The sequence below is a fragment of the Kwoniella shandongensis genome, chromosome 1, assembly GCF_008629635.2.
Source record: "Kwoniella shandongensis chromosome 1, complete sequence".
In the NCBI taxonomy this organism is placed as follows: domain Eukaryota; kingdom Fungi; phylum Basidiomycota; class Tremellomycetes; order Tremellales; family Cryptococcaceae; genus Kwoniella; species Kwoniella shandongensis.
In genome coordinates, this window is record NC_089287.1 from 1,176,383 (window position 1) to 1,191,306 (window position 14,924).

Consider the following 14,924-nt stretch of genomic DNA (forward strand, 5'->3'; position numbering starts at 1 on the left):
ACACTTGGGTGCAGAGAGCGTTCCAAGTGTCGGAAGGCCCAGAAGAACGAGGAGATACTCACAAAACGTGATAGGTGACTACTGTTATCCCTCGAGCCGATGCCAATATCAAGATTGCTCCTGTCTTGAACTGGTGATATCCGTGAATTCGAGTGGTTCGTTACACCGACCGATGCAAGAATCGTAATGACAGAACACAATACGAGTACGAGTACGATAGGATAGAGTAGGGAATGATCACTCGACCCAACTCGTGCTTATGCTCAAAAAGAAGTGTTCGTCACGCGTTACCATCTATTATGAGTGAACACCACTCGTACTGGTACTCGTACTCGTAATAAACGGCATCATCCATAAACCAAACAATAATTTTCGTCATCATCATTATCCATCCCCCTTCAAATCGATTTCCCATACCTGTCTGTCGGCGTACTGGCACTGTCGAAGGGTTATGCTAAAAGTCTAAATCCATGTTGTGGACCCTGAGCAAAGATATGTACGATATCATCGATCCGTAGTTCTTGTTCTCTGCATCAATCGGATCGTGTTCAACCAACGTGGGGTGGATCCAAAAGAAGGAGGTAGAGCAGAGGTTTGTGAGGGCGATTAGGCAAGTCAATTTCAGTTCGGACGAGTCCGATGGATAACTCGTCATAACATAATGCAGCGGAGTTGGCCGAAACGGGCCGGACGGAGTCCGACGAGCAGAACTTCAAAGGAGCATGTCCAATTCGTTTCGCCGATACACTTTTGTGTGGTATGTCACCGTGGTCCAAGCATTATTTGTAATCGCTGCGGAAGGTTGCTGCTCCTCATCACCGACATCCGCAGCTGAGGCCCCAACAAGTCATCTCATCTAATCTCCACAGCTCACCTCGTCGCATGATCATGAACATGGCATAGACGGTATAATAATTGACAACTGTAAAAGTTTTTTATATATAGCAAAGTATCTCTCGTCAACTGTATGTACTGTATGTATATGTATGTGCAAGGCGCGAACCGCGTTAAAATGTCGTCGTGAGTGTATATCCTATCTTACATTCATCCACCTGGTCACCCAAACCCTTCTAGATCCTCTAACTCCTGACACCGTTCCTCAAATCGACTCTACAATCGGTGCTGGACCTAAAATCCTCTCATTCTCGATCCTCTCCTTCTCCTTTCCTCCCTTCTTCTTCTTCTTGATCTGGCTGACGCTCATCGCACCAGATGCTTCCAGCGTCGATTGCAATATGCCCTTCTCACGCAAGTCCAATATGTCATGATACGATCCCAGTGGTTCACCTTGAAGTACCAGCTGGGGCAGGTCCGTCGTATCCAGCAATCTTGAGAGAACGGGGATGAAGATTGAGTGGTCTTTTCGTTGATCAACATCGATAATCAGAGGTGTTGGCATGATCTTGTATTCGGCCAACATTCGCTTGATCTCACGATGCCATGGATCTCGCATCCTGCCAAAGAGAATCAGAGGGTAGAGCGTGTTGATCTCGTTTTGTAGGAGTTCGAGATCGTGTTGAGCGTTCGGGTGAGCAGGGTCAAAATCGAGAATCACACCTGGGTTCATGGGGACTGTAGGATCGAGATCGGGAAGGACGTTGGAAGTGGTAGAAGTAATGAACTATGTGAGAGGGAGTGTCAATTGCAACTCGGTGGCAGAATGACCAGGTAACTTGTTTTTACTCACGCTGATCAAGGCGGCCAGTTCCTCCTTTGTATCCTCGAACCTCAGACCCGTTCGATCGCCATCAAGACCTTTGGTAGTGGACTGTACCAGAGCCTCAGCCAGACGAGCTCTTTCCGCGGCGTCGACCACTAACGGATGTTGACCCTTTGCATCGTTTAGCCCTGAGACTTCAACGAACCGACGAGCGAAAGCAGCCGGTTGCTTGTTCGCCATGCTATGCTCGAGATGATTGGCCATCGACATCGCTCGATTGAGGAGGACGAGACCGAAAGTGAGAACGCAAAGACCAATGAGGAGAACAGGTCGAAGTCTTCGAGGAATGCGGAGGAGGTACGTCAGCGTAGTGGAGTAAGGAGCATTCTTCTGCTCGTAGGGATTTGAAACGCTTCGTGATTGTGACTGCTTGATCAGGATACGCGAATAGTCAGTCACGGTGAAGCAAGCAGGAAACAGCAGTCTACTCACGTTGTTGGGGAAGGAGAAGTACGATCTGTTGGATGTGCTCAGTGGGTGACCTTTTGGCGTATGAGGGGGAGTTACTCCTTCAGTGGCTTGTTGACTCTGCATCTTTGATCGAAGAGGATGATGAGGTGGAAGGAGGGAGAAACCTCGAGACGATGTGTCTTGTTGTGGTATGACAAGCTTTGGTGTCGGCAGAATCGAGTACGACGATAACATGAAGTGGTCTGAAGCCATCTTCGGCGTCGTGATACCATCGTCGCCAGCGGACCCTGAAATTGGAGTCACGATATCACTATTAGGCGAATGAGCGTCCTGAGGATCTGTGGGCAGGAGGGACGGAAGACTGGGAGGTGGGCTGACAGGCGAAGGACCAGCGCCCGGTGTCGCGTTGTGGTACGTATGCCGTTGGGTGCTCGTGCCAGAGTGAGGTCGATTCATGCTGGAGTCTTGCTGTGACTGGTGTAATGTCGGTGTGAGAGGGGGACTATCCGGAAGTGGATAAGAGAATGATACGTGCTTTTTGACCGATGCACGAGTCTGGCTCTGGGTATAGGTCTGAGAGCGTGGTTTCGTGTCAGCGTGGAGGAAGGGACAGGCGGTGATGTCAAAGGAGCCAGCGAGCCAGCGAATAACGGAATGTACAGGAAACGGAAAGAGTTGATTTAAATTGCAACGGAGAAAGACAATCATGGGAAGAAATTGTTGAAACGAAGGGGTGATTGATCAACGATTGAATTCTCACGCAAGGACCATCCTCGGTCGCGACCGCATTACGAAATCATAAGGTTGATCAAACCACACACACACACACACACACCGCCACCGCACATCAACCACACGGACTGCGGTGATGGTCAAAGGAGGTCCGTGCCACTCTCCAGATCAGTGATAACAATTGAATCATGAAACGCTAAACTCTTCTGAGGGGAAGGGGGGAGAGTGAGAAAGGGTGAATATGTGAAACAGAAGTAGAGAGAGAGAGACATGGATGATCACGGTTTGAGCGCAACAAAGGGAAGGGACAAAGGGGTAGTAACTCGCTTGAAAGACAAAAACGGTTCACAAGCTCATTCAGTCGCTATACCACACTCACCATTACAATTTCGATAGTTTCTGCCCAGAGACAGATATGCTTTGACGAACGAGGCGTATGTAGAGCCAAGTCGAATGCGCTTGTTTGTCTGTCTTATCGTAGAATGACGCGAATTCCTGATCTGAGTATTGACTAAGACGATAAATACAGGTGAGACCTCTGTCAGCCTTTCGTTTGAATGTGGAAGATCTTGTCCATCCAGAGAACCTCTGAATCTTGTATCACTCACCTACGACACTCCGTATAATACGTACGTCGGTAAATCAGAGCTTCCTTGCCTCTCTTCTCGCCTCGTGTTCGATTTACTCAGGTCAAGCGAGATTCTGCTCTCCTGTCTGTTTGGTTGATTGATGTGAAAAGTTTGTTTCGATATCGCAAATGAGACAGGATAGTGGCGGCGTTTCGTTTCGTCTTGTCTTGCCTTCAGTATTGTTTCAAGAGAACTAAGACAACTGAAATTATTGATAGATCGTCACACAACACCACCTCGATGCTGTTTCTACCAGAAACTTTGCTTCGTGAGAAATCGGTGGTCGATATGACTAACTCGTTGAATGACGACTAGGCTGGCTTGAGTTGGACGTAAACTTGCGTAAGGAAAGAAAACCGAAAGGTATCTTTGGACAATTACAAACCCGGTTTTATCGTAGAATACTGTTCGCTGCACCCAATAAGAGAGTACTGTACGTTGTCCGTGTCGTTACCGTTACCGTTATCGAACAAGTGCAACTAGGACGATAGAGGATAATACAACAACGAGAGAACTACTAGTGGTGTTTGGTACTTTGGTAGCGTTACAGCGAGTCTCACACTTAATAGTAAGATTTCGTGATCCTGCTGGAAAGTAAAAGTTGGGCAAAGGGACTATCGAATGATTGTATGACGGAGCGTGTGTGCGTGGTCCGATAACGTTAGGTTGGGTAATTCGATAGGGTCGACCTTCGAAGGGGGGATGTGTATCTCGCGTCTGTCTGTCTGTGTGTACCGTGTACCGTGTATGTGTTAGATCTCGATCAACAGGACTTGTGCGGCATCGTTTGGAATGAGACGGGAGTGCTAACTCTTTTTCTATACTCATACTAAATATATACTACGAACAAGGTATTCGAATCCAATATAGCGACGGATACGATAGAACACATGTTTGTGGCTCACTGATTTTCCACCTCCTCCACAACGAGTTTGCGTGCGATTTGCAAGCTGCTTCACCTGCACGGGAGCTGACTGCTGGTGGAGCAAAGCCGCAATTCATGGAGTAAAGTTGCCACCTGTTCAAATACCCACGCAGTCTGAGGTCTCTCTATTTTGTCGGTCGCACCCATAGAGTGGCCCTGACTCTGTACCTTGTCGCTGATCCTTATCTTGTTTTGCAGATCCAGCTCCTGTCTCTTTTCCCACACTTAAATGTATGAATTGCAACACAACAGGCAGAGAGAGCGAGCATGACGAATCTAAATCACCAGAACGTAAATGCAGCTAGGGAGGAAGCGAACGAGAAAGCGTGGCAGCCACCCTTGGGGTCGTAAGGGGCGCACCGAAAAGCGCCCTGTAGGAAAAGAACAGGAACGTGATAATGATAAGGGAACTGACTGACCGTTTTACCCACTCATCAAAATGTTGAGGTTATTTCGATTCTCCTTTGCTTTTCTTATAGCAAAGACAAACAGACGGATGTTGGAGCTGCTGTTCTTATTCGTATCTTCCTTGGCAAGGGTCATTTGGTGCACGCAGACAGGGAAGTATGCTCCAAAGCTTTCTGATACTCACACGGCCAAGTGAAACTAGCATCGAAAGCAAAAAGCAAAACGGCAAAAGCACAACATTGCATCCACGTGCCTGTCACTCTTCTCACCCCAAAGAGCCAGTTACCGATTGCAGCATGTGCATGGCAACACTGGCAACAATCATACTAGTGAGCATTCAGGCCGGGGCTATTCTTACGCTGGTATTATTCGGACCACAGACAAGGTAAGACATATCCTCATATGCACAGTAAAGGAGGTATTTCCGAGACATGCAACGGGGAAGACGGGCAGACTGGGGAACCTTTATCAAGCACGTTAACTACGACGCTTGAGACGACTGTGCATGAGATCGTACATGTAACATGTACATTGATATCGATTGCATCGGACATCTATTATCCGGCCGAAAAAGATCCCCTGATGACAAGCTACAAGCAGAGCATGATCGATTCCAACAAGAAATATTGCGAATCGGTATCGCTGCGCTCGTCTCTTCCCGTCGTCCCGTATCCTCAGGGGTGTCTACAAGTACCCGGCGGTTTACTGTCTAGCGCTACGTCTACGTGCGAGTTGCGTATACGGGATCTTTGAGCTATGAACTACGGTGACTGGACGGATAGAACGGTTCGGATCGAATATCCTGGAATTAACGTAACACTACTCGAAGAATGATGACGAAGACTGTAATACAGGATCTATAAATAATACGTCCGAACACCTATGCAGCGCGAAAAAATGTCAGTAGCAGTGATAACGTGTCAGCCACGAAATACGGAATTCGCAGTCGTAACAGGCTGCCACCGCCACTGTCACCACCGCGACTGATACTGATACTAATGCAAAGATAGGTAGGATATGCCAGATTATGTTGATTCGCTCGTTCAAGAGGTTGCGCGGCGTTTCTCACTTGTCACAGACAAGCGTACGCATTCCACACACCAGACAAACCGTGATCCAGTTCACGACGCCTGTTCTTCTCGTTTTGCCTATTCTCCCTCACAACGCCGTATATCGTCAACGTTATGACACCGAACAGCCACAGCTTAACATAACTACCATGACAAGCCACGCATGAAAGACTTGCTATCTATCCCCTTATGTAAATTATAAACATCAAGTGCACGGCGGCGGTCCCACCTCGACCTCGGACTCGGACATGTTCCTGATTTCCCATCAACCGGCTCCTAGGCACCAACCCTCGCCGAGAGGAGAGTATAAACCTTATTATAATTGAATTGGATCTACATTGCATTGATTGTTTGCTAAAGAACGTTCAATCAGTGATCAGGTACCATCCAAGGTGCATCGTTGGATCGTCCAAGTCAGTTGCGCGAGGCGAGGCGAAGTGCAGGGGAGTAGTGTTAGGGTGGTGTGCATTTGTTAGGTGGTACAGAGGTGGTGGGGATGTCTCTCGTGACACCGATCACATTCGTTGGTGGATCCGGCATGGAAAGACTCCATGAATGCCAAGCGAGTCGAGACGAGACGAAACGAGTCGTGGGAATGTACTGCAAACAGTACAGGTCATGCTGCTAGCTCGATCACACTCGATGCGCAACGCGTAGAAGAGGGACTGCTGAACCCCCTGTATCAACAGACTGTGTGAACATCTAGGGTAGTGCTGCGGTTTTGTGGAGGAGCCGTTATTTGCAAGCATGATATGGTTTGGAATCTCTGAAAGATAGACATTCATACTACACATGTCATGGGTTGATACAGTACTACAGTTGATACGAAAGGATCGAGAACATGGTCACAACTTGGCATCAACAATCCGAATCTGCAAAATATGGTCGTTATCCCACCCCCCTTCTTCCTCGCTAGATACACCTTGGCAGGTCTTTCGCCTCGTACAGACACCTCTGTATACTCTTCCCCAACAAGACCAGGCAATCTCCACACTGATGACCATCCTCACTGACACCCCTCAGATCGAATTCCAATAGCTCAAGCAGTTCTGTGCCGAGATTTAGACTCCCTTCTTCCAATTGCATCTTCAGATGATTTGTCATCCCTTCCCATACTTGTTGTACTCTCCCTCCTCCTCCACGATGCGACAAATGATCATCCATCTCCATTGGACAAGAGAGGATCGAGTACAATCCTTCTCGACGAGTAGCTTGGAGATTGAAAAGCTTGTTCATCGCCGTTTTCCCCATCAATAACCTACTTTCCTCATCCCATCTCTCCGGCGGTACAGCAACAGCTTTCATCGAAGCCAAACGAGCCAAGTCTGTGAATTTGAAAAATGATGCCAAGGCATATACTTTGATAGCGTCCTCTTCGATATATCGATACAGATGGTCCCGAGCGAGATTCAACGCTTTGAGAGATTGATAGCCCAATGCTGCGCGGACGACACAACCCGTCAAGTCAAGGTTGGTAAGCAAGGAAGTGGGAGATGAGGTGAATGTTCCTCTTGGATAGATGAGAGAGAGGAAGGCAGCGAGAACGGAAGATGTCTCGGGTACAGACCAGATGTAAGGCGAAGTAGTAGGTACAGGAGCGGTGACACTGCCGCCCACAGATGCTGGAGGAGGTGGAGGTGGAAGAGCACTAGGGGCGATGTTGTCTTTGGGTGGAAGAGGTGGTGGGGATGTGGCTGTCTCAGAATGCTGGACGTCGGGAACGATGCGGGTGGTGAAGATCTTGGGTAGTCGAAGGATGTTGCGCAGTGAGTTGGGACAAGAGGGAACATTTTGCTGAGCAGTGCCATTGTTCAATCGCCACACGGGGACAAACCCGTAGCTAAGGTTATGAAGGTCAGCACTGATCACTCCTTTCTTCCGTTCACTCCTCCTTTCACCTCTCGCCATCAAGTCATACGCTACTCGCAGCGCAAGACAACGCTGACAATATTCACATTTCGAGTATCGGGCAAGTGGCGAAGTCAAACCGCATGGACTCAACTCACTAGATATGGAAGAAAATCGTCTCATTCTCCAATACCTTTTTGTGCACTAAAAACCTCTTCCCATCCACTGTCTCAAGCTCCACATCTCCAACCTTACCTTGGTACATCGGTGCGAGGTGGAACGTCACATCCCGATGAGGTAGAGCTGTGTACGCCGGTGGGGGTGGCGAGGGTGAATGACACTCGTCATTCACGTCGATGGAGGATGAGGGGGATGGGGGATCGAATATGCTAGAGAGGGATTTGTCGGATGGATATTGGTTGTTGTGCATTGCGTGGTGTGTTGCGACAGAACTTGTCTAGTGCAATAGCGAATCTCGATGAACACTGTAGAGCTGGAAGATTGAACCCGTATTCTGACAAATCAAGTCAAAGCTGGCTCGCTTGCTTTCGATAGTGAGTAGAAGGGCGACTGGCGCTTCTCGTTTACGTGTATTCGTACTGTCGTGAGTTGTCCTTGTCTTTTCGGTTCGAAGCTGTGTTTTGCAGACGCAAGGAACAAAGCACAGCTGAACACCGTGAACCGTCACACAGTCGCATTTTGTACCCTCTCCTGCCCTGCGCAGGCAGAACAAAGACACCCATCCCAACCTTTCTTCCCAAGCCCCTTTCTTGTCTTCCTTTCGCATATGCCACCCTAGATCGTCGTCGGGCTCATCCTACAGCAAGGCCAGGCCGAGCTAATCCGCCCACTAAGTCGACAAAGGACGTATATGCGGCGTTCCATTGTATAGACTTCCAGCAGGAGCACATGGTGAAAGGATAGCTGAGGGGCTTGGGAAGGTAAATGTTGCGCATCCAGGATGAGGCGAATAAGAGAAAGGAGGTTTGGTTGCGGCCCATGCCCGACGCAAGTCAATGATCTACACAAGGAGTATTTACCTAATCATGACAGCGATTCTCTGCCAGTCAATGTTGATCAGTATGATAAGCACAAAGCGGATCAGTTTGCTGCCCAAAAAAGCCAATGAAACTGTTTGACCAGTCTGAAATGTTGATAATGATTAACCCGACCTATAAGGTCGAGCGGGATGCCATAATGTAATCGTAATGATTGTTGGTACAGACAATATATGACAGGACACACGCACAACTTCTACTCCACCTTCTTCGCCTCGCCCTTTGCGATGACATGCTCGTGACCGATCTTCCTCCATCGAGTCTTGGAGTTCGCCTCGTCTCGAGACATTCGGGTACCAAGGAGTTTATCCCAATTCGTGCTGCAGATGAAAGGATGTCAGTTGCTGCTGGTCGACATGAGACCAGGAATCATCAACTCACAAGAACGGTTGACTGAAATTTGACTTGATGCCATACGCTTGGTGATGGATATCATGGTAGTCGGCATTGTTCGCGAAGAAAAGCTGACAAGGGTCCCACCACAATCGATAACCACAGTGATCGTCTACTGTCTTGAGCGTGGAAATGGTGAAAAGGAGGGTCGCTTGTCGAAGCGTCATGAATGAAACCTCTTCGGCGATAGCAGCACCGAGGGTGTCAAGTATAAAGCCTTCAACAGGGTGGTTGTAGAGAGCACCGAAAGCGTAAGAGACGTAGAGTCGGTGGTGATGGGAGTGGAAGTTTCGGTAAAGGAACCGATTGTTGTGCATTGCTCGATGCCAGAAATATTGCCATGTGTCGATGATAAAGCTGCACAATAAGTGATTTGTCAGCTAAGCTATCAACACAAAACAAGAAACTTCATTGCTAGACTCACAATGCAAAGAACATCTGAACAGCGGGGATACCCCACCAATAGATCCATCTCACGATTGCTTCTCCGCTACCTTTCAGCAGTTGCTCACCCGTTCTTCGTCCAAGTAACAACAAAGTCGCATCCGCTACCCATGGCGCCAACTTGGCCATATCTGCGAGATGATCCCTGTACACCTCTCTTCTCAAGATCGCCTCGTCATCTTCCAACCACCAGTATCCTAAAGCCGTTTGAACGATATGTTGGAAAATGACCGCTTTGATTACCTGTTTCACGGTGACCTTATTCCGTGCGATTACTTCCGGTGATTCGTGTATTCGTCGTTTTTCAAAATACGTAAATTGGGAGGTATCGATCCAGTGGAAAAATATTGAGTAGACCCAGTATGCGAGTACCGGTGCGAGGAGAGAGAGGTGTTTGTCAGAGATGAAAGAGAAGACGGAGGGTCGAGTGGTATGGTAGAATGGTGGGTGGAGCGCGGATGGAGTGATGTGGGAAAGGATAGTAGAGTTGTAGGCGTAGGAATGCTGATGGTGGGGGAAGTGTAAGGAGGACATGTTGCTGTTGATGGTGTGTCTGTGCCAATGGCTGAGACGATTGTTGTAGGAAAGACAAAATCGAAAGTGTTGACGGAGTTGGTGCTGTATTAAGGGGGAGAAGATCGAGTGGCGAGGAGTGCCTTATTAAGCGGAAGAAGTAATGGTTGATGCAAAGAGCGTGAAAAGGTCTGCGATGTTATGAGTAAGAAGTCGAAGATGAGACGGCGTGGACGCTGTGTAGTGTATGAGCAGTGAAGAAGAGGCGAAGATATATAATAGAGGAATGCGGGATGAGTAGGACAATAATAAAATGAGGAGAGACAAACATTCGGCTCGTTATGAAAATGATTTGACTTTGATGCATGCGGTGGTCCAAGCGCTAATTGTCGCTCGGTGGCCGCTTTCTCTTTCTCGGTCATCGCCCGGGCCAAATCGGGAAAGAAAACAACATGGAACAAACAACACACACCGTGGGAATGTTGAAGCCCGCCTAAATACTTCCGCGCAGGTGGAATCACGTCGCGTTAGATGTTTTGATTGACATTACTCGATTATCTTCTACTTTCTACATTCTTGTGTGGACCCTACCAAGATGTCAATAAATGCAACAAATCCATAGTGAGTGAAGAACTAGTACTAAGTTGTCAACCTGGAAGGAAACCAGTACTCTGCTGACCAGATTCCTTCATTTCAGTGCGAACAACAACCAACTCTCGTCGATCGAGCAAGATGTTCTGTGGGAGTTTGCGAAACTGAGTGACAAGGTGAAACGGGTGAGTGGGGCAGTAGATGGCCCGACATGAAGCAATATACTGCTCTTTCAAGAATGAATTCAGTCTGACGTTCTCAATATGTACTGACTCATTGCCACTCGATGTCGTGCAGGCCGCCAATCTCGCTCGTCTCACTGCCGAATCGCCCAACGAATCACTGCTCGACGAACTCCGAACTTTGGAAAAACGAATGGGACTGGTTCTCACCTTATTCCAAGCATCCGTCTGGGCCGTGATAATGGATTCACAAGCTGCCGAAGAGGCGCGTGCCCAACAACAGCAAGAACAAGACGAATACAACGATGGTAGTAGACGGCGGGATGATGTTTCATATGACGATCAATCGAGAGGGTGGGAAGAGGATAGTCTGATACAATAGGTGAGTGAAAGTTCAAGGAACATCAATCCCTCGTTTCGCATCTCGTTTTCCCGCAATGATGTCTATCTAGTAAAAGGTGTGAACCCTCCTTTCCCCTTTCCCATTCTTAAAACATGAAACCCCAGGACGTCCAATTTTCTCTCTCTTTTCTTCCAAGTTTCAGAGAAAAGAGCGTAAAGGCGGGACGTACATCCATCCATTTACCAAATGGTCAATAACCCTTCCCTCCATTTTGGAGTGAAAGGATTAACGATCAGAATCGCTTGGTCATGATTGTTCTACTTACGTCAAAGTTTTTATGACTGGAATCAATAAAGGCCCGAGCGAACATCCTCAATTTCCCTTATACTCCCTGCTCTCAATCCCATCTTGCATTTGTGAGAAAGGGAGGAAGAGGAGAGGGTATATCATGGGAAAACATCATGAGTTCCGAGGCCTGTCTTCCCTTCATAAAGGTTCAGGAGAGGAAGAGGAACTCAAGATGTACAACGTATCACACACTCGCACCGAATCAGCTCTTTGGACAAAGTTCAATTATCCAAAGAGCGAGGATTGGCGCGTACACCCACAATCTCATTTTCTCATATCCTGTTCTCCTATGCTTTGCGATCCTTCTAACGTTGGGTCGCCGAGTACGAGGATGGAAGGATGTGTAGACGAGTTGGTTTTCGTATCTGTGCGGTTTTTGTTTGTTTGGGAAGGGTTGGGGAGGGTCTGGATCGTCAACTCATAAGAGGCCAAGGCCCACTGAGCGGAAACTTCTCTGTATACGTCCTGTTTGTTATGTGTGTATACATTTACAAGAGACAGAGCTGACCGTTCGGTTGTTGTTCTAGGGGATTCAGTATACGATGGAAGAGATCGGGTCTTAGATTTGTACGATTTATTGTAATACTATGTACATGGCCATAATGGCGTTGATAGATATAGCAAAGTGATGTTTGCTACCGAGCACGCCAACAACTGCTCTGCTAAGTGGACTGACATGTACGTGATTCATAACTGTCGTAAAAGTCCTTAACTGTAGGTGAAATCGTTGTTTCGCATCGACGATTCATTATCGCTGGGAGAGTACATGAATCATTCGGTTCCATTTGAGTTAGTCAATTTACCCCTTGACCGGCTGAACCAGTTCATCAGCGAATTGACACTTGCCGACTAGAATACATTGTCCGACTCACCGAAACCGACCCTTCCGCCTCACGTTCGCCCTCGCCATCGCCCTCGCCATCCTCATCTTCTTCGTCACCTTCATCAGGGCCATCTAGACCTTCCTCTTCTTCATCATCCCGTCCTAGCAGTCCTCGCTCATAATCCTCAATCGCGCCGTAACAAAGACTGTCAGGTGCTGGCTGCGACGTTTCCCACATATACATGTATTTGATTCGGACCATAGTCTTGATAAGTGTGAACAGCGGAGTGGGATACCAACCTGAGTTGGGCTGATGTACAATACCGTTAGCAACGGCCAGTATGCGGCTTGGGGCACGAAAGCAGACCAGCGGGACGCAGAGTGTTGAAATTTAGTTGCAATGACTCACCGAACAAACCGATAACAGCTTGGACGGCTCATTGATATACTTCGCAATGAACGGATCCGTCACATCGCACAGTTGATAATCTCCCCTTTCACGATGCAGATACTGTCCATCGAAAACATGTGCTTTCCTAAGACGCCATAAAAGGCAAGTGGTCTGTGAGCTATTTTCTTCCGTTACATATCAGGCGACGTGGAAATAGCTCACTTGTGATCAATCGGCGGTCTCTCTCCATTCGCGACTTTCGCTTCCTGCTCAGCCATCCACCATCCTTTCGCTTTCTCTCCATTTGGATCCTCCTCTTCTTCCTCTGTAGGATCGGCATTGAGTGGATTTCGCGTGGTCTTCTTATTTGGGTAAAAGAAAATACGTTGAAACCTAGTATTTGGAGGCAGGGCGAACGGGTTCAGCGTACCACATATAACATTATTGAGAATTTTAGACTAACCTGCGTGATGTCGGATCGGTACGTGGATCGTATCCAAATTTGATGAGACATTTCCAGAATGGTCCCGTGCCCATGATATACGCAAGGGACGGAAGGTACGATTTCACTCTACACGTTTGGTGGGCAGGGATCAGGGGTGAGGTTTCATCGACGACCAGAACGAAGTTGACTCACCTCATCAACTCCCTTCTGTCCTCTTCTTCTAGTTGACCCAACAATGAATGCCTCATCCAAACGGGTCTTTGCTCGAACAGCTATGCAGCGCAAAGTAACAGAAATTAGCCTCGTTATCTCATAGTTCAGACAAGGATAGCAACTGCTGCCGGGGGCAGACCACACTTACATCTCTCAGTTTCTGGACCAGCACCGGATTAAATTCCTCCATTCTGCTCTTTACCACGCTTGTCGGTTCTCTTGGGACATCTCCTAGCGCCTGGTCATGCGGTACACTGATAGGACCAACACCGCCAATACGCCCTTTGTTGACGTATCGACGACGCAGTTGGCCGGTTCGGCGATCGTAAACTTCTTCTTCGACAGTTTGGTTGGGCATCTTGAAGCTATCAATCACACGTAGCTCATCAGCGACGATTCAATGAGATGGTAATTGTAAGATGAAGAAGGTGGGTAAGATGCACCACGGCCTTGTTGATCGCTGAACACTGCTGGGACAAAGAAAGGCAATATGACTCACTTGTACAGATACGGTAGGTTTCTCGTGGAGAACAAAGGCGTTGGTTGCAGATCCAACAAGGAGCGATACCTGATTTCTGGATTCTCGCGATCGGTAACCTCTTCGATGAAAGTCTCATTTGTCGGTGGGAAAGAGTAGTCGAGTATCGCATTATCTGCAAAACGACGAAATAATTAGGTCAGACGATATCACCTGAGGTTGTACGGCTTGAGCTGGAAGAGGGGGCCGGGTATACTCACAGTCGAGCTCCTTGAGCGATCTAAGAAGAGTCGCTGTTTCTCCTTCTGGGTTCGGTGTCCAATGCCAATCCGCCATGGCTGAGATGTCAAGGGGGATAGTCAATACTGAACTTGCCCAAACACAAGTCAAAGCGAGCTTACATCTAAACCTGACTGTCTGGGGTACAGATCCTACCACTTCTGCAGAGAACACACCTTCCTCTTCTTCCTCCTTCCCCTTGCCTTTTCTTCTCCGCTTGACCACCTTCAACAACAACTTCTGACTGGGCACTCTATGTCCTCGTACCGGACCTCCCGGCTGATCACCCCTATATCGCATCTCCAACACCGGCTTACTGCCTGACGGTTCATTGAAACAATCATTGATATCGACTTGATCAATCACCTTCAGTATGGCTTGGGGATAAGAGACGGGGCCCGGGTACTCGATGGAAGTGTAGGCATGTTTAGGGAGATAGTGATATGGTGCCGTGGTTGAAGTTGAGCTTGAACCAGCAGCTGGAGCAGGGAAGTCGTGAAGCTCTCGTAAAGGTGTATCGGGGGGATGAGATCCGTCTTCGGACATCTCTCCTGGTAGTGGGTGCTTGTATGTATGTATGTTTGTATGTATCTAGTCGAAGTGTTGTAAGCTTGTTATTGTTATTGTTGTTGCATGATGATTATCTCTAATTAGAGCTTAGCTGGATTCTCGGACTATAA

The 14,924-nt window shown here is 48.0% G+C and overlaps 5 protein-coding genes across 5 annotated transcripts; 1 reads left to right on the forward strand and 4 right to left on the reverse strand.

The window, feature by feature from the left end:
• Window positions 1-1,099: 1,099 nt before the first annotated feature.
• On the reverse strand, window positions 1,100-3,245 carry CI109_100417 (uncharacterized protein; the record flags this gene model as incomplete). The annotated part of the gene is made up of 4 exons (XM_032002919.2): window positions 1,100-1,621; window positions 1,688-2,086; window positions 2,153-2,704; window positions 3,243-3,245. The coding sequence occupies 4 exons, from the start codon at window positions 3,243-3,245 to the stop codon at window positions 1,100-1,102; spliced, it is 1,476 nt and encodes a 491-aa protein (XP_031862726.2).
• Window positions 3,246-6,807: 3,562 nt separating this feature from the next.
• On the reverse strand, window positions 6,808-8,173 carry CI109_100418 (uncharacterized protein; the record flags this gene model as incomplete). The annotated part of the gene is made up of 2 exons (XM_032002918.1): window positions 6,808-7,735; window positions 7,902-8,173. 2 exons carry the CDS (start codon window positions 8,171-8,173, stop codon window positions 6,808-6,810), a joined length of 1,200 nt encoding a protein of 399 aa, XP_031862725.1.
• Window positions 8,174-8,997: 824 nt separating this feature from the next.
• Window positions 8,998-10,172, reverse strand: CI109_100419 (uncharacterized protein; the record flags this gene model as incomplete). The annotated part of the gene is made up of 3 exons (XM_032002917.1): window positions 8,998-9,121; window positions 9,183-9,551; window positions 9,619-10,172. The coding sequence occupies 3 exons, from the start codon at window positions 10,170-10,172 to the stop codon at window positions 8,998-9,000; spliced, it is 1,047 nt and encodes a 348-aa protein (XP_031862724.1).
• A 574-nt stretch (window positions 10,173-10,746) lies between these two features.
• On the forward strand, window positions 10,747-11,306 carry CI109_100420 (uncharacterized protein; the record flags this gene model as incomplete). The annotated part of the gene is made up of 3 exons (XM_032002916.1): window positions 10,747-10,772; window positions 10,849-10,927; window positions 11,040-11,306. The coding sequence occupies 3 exons, from the start codon at window positions 10,747-10,749 to the stop codon at window positions 11,304-11,306; spliced, it is 372 nt and encodes a 123-aa protein (XP_031862723.1).
• Window positions 11,307-12,414: 1,108 nt separating this feature from the next.
• Window positions 12,415-14,790, reverse strand: CI109_100421 (uncharacterized protein; the record flags this gene model as incomplete). Its single annotated transcript, XM_065966789.1, has 10 exons — window positions 12,415-12,429; window positions 12,488-12,748; window positions 12,848-12,974; window positions 13,052-13,222; window positions 13,293-13,400; window positions 13,467-13,546; window positions 13,636-13,852; window positions 13,987-14,140; window positions 14,226-14,303; window positions 14,367-14,790. 10 exons carry the CDS (start codon window positions 14,788-14,790, stop codon window positions 12,415-12,417), a joined length of 1,635 nt encoding a protein of 544 aa, XP_065822861.1.
• Window positions 14,791-14,924: the final 134 nt, after the last annotated feature.